This window comes from Acipenser ruthenus, chromosome 9 (assembly GCF_902713425.1).
Source record: "Acipenser ruthenus chromosome 9, fAciRut3.2 maternal haplotype, whole genome shotgun sequence".
Taxonomy (NCBI): Eukaryota; Metazoa; Chordata; class Actinopteri; order Acipenseriformes; family Acipenseridae; genus Acipenser; species Acipenser ruthenus.
Genome location: NC_081197.1, coordinates 26207989 through 26213988, shown reverse-complemented (window position 1 = coordinate 26213988; position 6000 = coordinate 26207989). Strand labels below are relative to the sequence as shown.

Here is a 6000-nt window from a genome sequence, read left to right as displayed (position 1 = left end):
CAAAACTACAAAACAAAACCAAACAGTTCAAAACAAAAGTCTGCCTCACCAAGAGGTAAAAACGCTCTATGCTAGACACTTCCAAAATCGCTATGATTCAAACGAGACACACTTACTACACCTTCCCCAGCACAGGAATACTTCTCCAAAGCTTGCACAGGCAGGACAACCGGGCAGAGTTCCCCACAATCGCTCAAGCCCTGATTGTTCTGCCCAGCTTCCTTTTAAATCTGACCCCGCCTTTCTAATCAATACTGGGGATTATGGGTTGTGTAGTTTTTCCCCCAGTGACGGCATTTCTTAAAGGCGCCACTGCTCCTTCTTCACAATATATATACAGCTGTGCTGAGATACAATTACTAATTAATCATTCACTTGAATCCCAGCAACTAATTTTGTGAAATCCCCGTGCCCACATACTAATACACATTTTATCTGCACTTGAAGTGACTGTGCAATCGCTGTGCCTAAATACAACTATACATTTTATATCACCCGTGCTACATAACCCACACTCCGTGCACCAATACATACACACCACACAAAACATAAAACACAAAAATACGCACCGGGCACCCCACCACATATCTCCCCCTTATGCACAGCACATATGGCCTTAATGGTGGTGGCACACTCCAGCAGTGGAAAAGCTGCTATTGGCAACGCTGGCAACTGCAATGCTGACAGCGGCAATGCTGTCAGCAGACGTGCCAACAGCACCAAGACTGGCTCCTCCAGCTGGGGCGATCCTGGCAGCACCAATGCTGTCAGCTGAAATGCCGACATTGGAGCAAGGTCCTCCTCCAATGGCAGTGCTGTCAGCGGACATGCTGACTGGGGCGAAGTCCTCCTCCCGTGGCCCTGCTGGCAGCGGGAAGGCTGACAGCGGGGTGACCCACTCCGACAGCGGAAAAGCTACCCGTGGCAAGGCTGACAATGACAATGCTGTCAGCGGACGTGGTAACAGCACCAAGGCTGGCTCCTCCAGTAAAGGCAGGTGTGGCAGTGGACATGCTGCCAGTGGCAAACAACCGTCAGCCAATGACGAACAAGCCTCCCCGGGCGACTGCGACCATCCCTCCTCAGGTGACGGCGAGCAGGCCACCCCGGGCGATGCAGGCTTAGCAGCCCTAAGCAGTGCAGGACCGGCACCCCTATGCGGTGCAGGCTCGGTAGCTTCAGCAACAAGTGATCTCCCTCTGGCGGTGGAGGTGAGAGCTGCAGGTCTCACTCTAGCGATGGAGGTTGGAGCAGCAGGTAGTCTCCCTTTAGCACTAGAGACTGGTGCGGCTCTCCCTCAGTCACTGGAGACTTGGGCTTCCCTTTCTTGGGCTCTGGACACTTGGCCGTCCCCGTCTTTGGCTGTGACTGTTCCGGCTTCCCCCTCTTGGGCTATGGGCGTTCGGGATCCTTAGCTCATCTCTTGAGGTGGAACCAGTCATCCAAGGTGTCCACCTCTTACTGGCAGACCAACTCCTAGAAAAGGGGTCCTTGTATGGGCATTCCCCCCGGAGATGCCCAAACTCCCTGCACTTTTCACACTGGGGTGCGCCCTCATCCTACTGCCGCAGCTGATTACAGAACCAGTTCTCATAGGTCTTTTTTTTTTAATTGCAACTGCAATACATCTCCTGGCCTGAGTCTTAGAGGCACTGTTATTCCAGTTCTGACACTATATATGAATAGGCTGGCTGGTGGTTACATCAGGCCAGGAAATGCAGGACACAGAGTGGTGAGTGAATTGCGCTGTTGCGCCGGTTTATTATAAGTAAAAGATTTATACAAAAAAACAAAACACAGAACAAACAAAACGGCACATTGGCCAAAATAAAAAGACAGACAAACAAACAGGGGGTGAACCAAAACAAGTAAAGTGTGGGTAGCAATTGTTATATTTATTATTTTATCCTTCTCTCTCACGTTCTTTCTCTCTGAACACACCAAACCTGAGTGAGTGATTTGTGCATCTATATATACAGCTGTGCCGGGACTCAATTACTAATTAATCATTCACTTGAATCCCAGAATGTGAACCAATTTGTGCAATCCCCATGCCCACATACTAATACACTTTTATCTGCATGTGAAGTGATTGTGCAATCCCTATGCCTAAATACAACTATACATTTTAAGTCACCCGTGCTACATAACCCACACACCGTGCACCAATACATACACACCACATAAAACATAAAACACAAAAACATGCACAGGGACGCGGCACTCTGCCACACCCTCCCATGGGGGTTCCCACACTCCCTGTACCCCCAATTAGTTTCAGACAGCACCCACAACCTAAGTTGGAAGTGTCTGTAGTCACCATCTCTCTCCTCATGACACTGCCCAGAGCTGTGCCCAAGCACAGATGAGCTCCATACAGTGATGAGACACTGTGACTAAGCGGTGGAATTCTAAGACAGGGTGCCAGACTCTGGTTGAGCCAGGCTTGGAGAAGACGCATGTGTGAGAGCCCTAAGGGAAGAATCTGGGATGCTGCTGCCATCAGGCCCAGAAGTCTCTGGAAGGTCAGTACCCTCACCTCTGCATTGGGGTGAAGCGGCTCCATGCATGCACTGTAAAACAGACGGAGACTCTAGTACAGGGAAACAACCTACGTGCATGCTGGGTTTCTGAATGAAAAACAGAAAATAATTAGAAACTTGCTAAAATTTCAGAAACCCAGCATGCACGTAGGTTGTTTCCCTGTACTAGAGTTTCCGTCTGTTTTACAGTGCATGCTTGCAGTTTGCCAATGTTTCTTTTTACAATGTGTATAAAGCGCCATCTCCACCCTCGCCCCACAGTGGTGGATTGACCTTCCTACAGATGTCAGGACTGCCCCAGTCCCTGACCACCTTCCGGTGCCTCCTCAAGACTCACCTCTTCAGACAGCACCTGTAGAACTCTTTTTTTCCCCTTAAATGTGCTTTACTTGCTCTTATCTGCCCCCTATTTTACTGCATTTAATCCTGTACTTTAAAGTACTGTAATCTGTCAAGTGTTATTTAATCTGTAGTATTTTGTATTTAATTATATTCTGATGTAACTATCACTGACACTGTTATCTGTTCTGTTATTGAATCGTATTTTGTCATACTTGTACTTGCTAGAACCAAAGTCATTGTATTTATCTTGCTCTTAATTGTATTACTTGTACTGTGATTCTTGAAATGTATTTTTGTTTATGACTGTAAGTCGCCCTGGATAAGGGCGTCTGCTAAGAAATAAATAATAATAATAATAATAATAATAATAATGATAACACATTTTAGGCAAATTACATCAGTAGAATATAATTAAATAGAAAAGTGTTTTCTGGTGAGTTATTTATTTATTTTTTAAATAAAATGATGGTTTCGTTACACTGTTTTTTTTTTATTGTCATTCGTGAATTTCTTTATCAAATACCGTGAATTTTCTGGGCCCCTACTTATAATTCATCAATCTGTTACATTTGTATCCTACATGCTCCTGTACACTGGTACAATAAGACAAGGACTTCATAAAAGGTAATATAATCATTTTTATTGCATTTTACCATACATATTATATAAATGTGGATTTGTACAATACAATCTTCATTGAAACATGTTATAAAATAGTCTTACTCAAAAAACAGATAACTAACAACTTTTACCAGTCAAATACTTTTCTTCCATTGAAAAAAAAAAACAAAAAAACGTGGGATACCGTTAAAATGTTAACAGACAGTTACAGATATGGGAGGGTTGAGGGATATCAGCTGTAGAAGACTAATTGACAAAAGGCAATCCTGCTTTTTTCTATGATCTTTTGATTACTGGTAATGCTTATTACCAAGGTTAATCTCTATATGACCAGCTTTCTCCATTTACAGTATTGATTCCTAAACTCCCCCTTACTATCATGAAATGTTGATGCCTGCTGTGGGTTCCTATATCCACTGTCTGTCATTGCTTCTTCTTCCTTGATTCAAACTGAAGAAGAACCATTCCCTAGAGCACAGCTCTGACTCATAAACTGATGTGGATGTGAATTGAAAAACAAGAATTATCTTTATAAAATCACAGTTAAAATGAGTATCATTAGTATCAAGTAAATCAATAATATCTCAAATGGAAATGATTTAAGGTAAGATTACTTTGCACGTTCTATTTTTATTCAAATGAAGCACAGCAACTACTACAAAATAAATGTCATGAAGAGATTAAAAGTAAGATGTCTCTGTGGTGATTACTTGGCTTTTATTAAACCACCTGTGTCTTGTAAAATATGTTGTGCAAGTCTTCTGAAATTGAATCTCTGTATTATTTAGTCTACTTTCGTGTGAAGCAATCCTTTGTCCAAATTGGATATATGTTTTTTACGAAGAACACGACATCTTTTTAAACCTCGATAAAATCAATTTGTTTTTTTGTTCCGTTTTTGTAACCCCAAACTACTGTAGATGCCCCCAACCACCCACCCACCCTCAACAGAAACACAATCATACAAGTACAGTACACTGGTTCATGTAAAGCAGTATGAAGAATATATTTCAGAGCTGCATTAACCTCTTTTTCTTGGCCATAAAAAAATATTACTCCCATTGTCTTACTAAATATGTAAATGTATGGAAAAGGTGTCATCAAATTTAAGTATGGAAGGAAGGGACTGATTTTTTTAACCCAATGCTTTACAACAGACCTTTGTGTCAGTTTTTACTCCTACAAGGCAAGTCATACACGTTGGTATGATTTTACAACATTAGACATATAGGCTAATAGGAGATTGGGAGCATTTGTATATATCCCTTACACCTTTTTTAATATATTGCATGTCACTAGAAAGCAACAAAATTATCATCAATTCTGGCAAAGGGGGTGGGTGGGTTGAGGGTGGTTGGTCGGTTCATGGATAATCACAATTATTTTAATCTCCAAGTAGCTTTAGAAAGGGGGTGCGAGTTACCTGTATACACATCGACTGGCAGGGTAGCTTCAGAAAGGGGGTGCGAGTTACCTGTATACACATCGACTGGCAGGGTAGCTTCAGAAAGGGGGTGCGAGTTACCTGTATACACATCGACTGGCAGGGCAGCTTCAGAAAGGGGGTGCGAGTTACCTGTATACACATCGACTGGCAGGGTAGCTTCAGAAAGGGGGTGCGAGTTACCTGTATACACATCGACTGGCAGGGTAGCTTCAGAAAGGGGAAGCGAGTTACCTGTATACACATCGACTGGCAGGGGCAGCTTCAGAAAGGGGAAGCGAGTTACCTGTATACACATCGACGGGCAGGGTAGCTTCAGAAAGGGGGTGCGAGTTACCTGTATACACATCGACTCGCAGGGGCAGCTTCAGAAAGGGGAAGCGAGTTCCCTGTATACACATCGACTGGCAGGGTAGCTTCAGAAAGGGGGTGCGAGTTACCTGTATACACATCGACTGGCAGAGACCGGTTATGCTGTCTTTCTTTTTTGTTTGCTTATTATCAGCAAAAATGCTTCCCTGTTTTTATAATTATTATAGGTAATCCAAACTAAGATAAAATACCTGATTTGAAATGCAACCTTTTGGTCACCTATTAAGTAAAAAGCCTTATTGGGAGACTACATGTTGATGTTGGAAAAAGGTTAATACAACTCTAAACAGTAAAGATGCCTGAGAAAAGGGAATCGCCATCCTTCTGGTCAACAATATGGTTTTGTACTGGCCCATAGTTTTTCTTGCCTTTAAACTTGCTGTTTGACTTGTGGAAATGTTGTGCTTTGTAACAGATCTAAGGCAAATGTCACATTACAGGTCAAACTTACAACATCTATACATTGTGCAGTATTGGGGTTGATGTGATGCTTATAACACAGTTGCTTGTATTACAATCTCTGGGTTCTCAATGTCCTTTTTGCTCTGTACCATCCGCAGTTCCAGTTGAGCCGCGCTCGGCTTTTTCCCAGCTCCTGCCATGTCTGGAAAAAAACAGGTTTACATTGTATTTCTGTTGGGAAATTTATTTTTAAAGTAATGTACAGTCAAAACAACA

At 42.8% G+C, this 6000-nt stretch overlaps 1 protein-coding gene across 1 annotated transcript in view; it reads right to left on the bottom strand.

Moving 5' to 3' along the window:
• Positions 1 to 3510: 3510 nt before the first annotated feature.
• pdxka (pyridoxal (pyridoxine, vitamin B6) kinase a) overlaps positions 3511 to 6000 on the bottom strand; it is a 167330-nt gene continuing 164840 nt past the window's right edge. Inside the window, exon 11 of the mRNA XM_034009600.3 lies at positions 3511 to 5926. Coding sequence (XP_033865491.1) covers positions 5814 to 5926 — 113 coding nt within the window. The 3' untranslated portion in view covers positions 3511 to 5813. The remainder of the gene's footprint in view (positions 5927 to 6000) is intronic.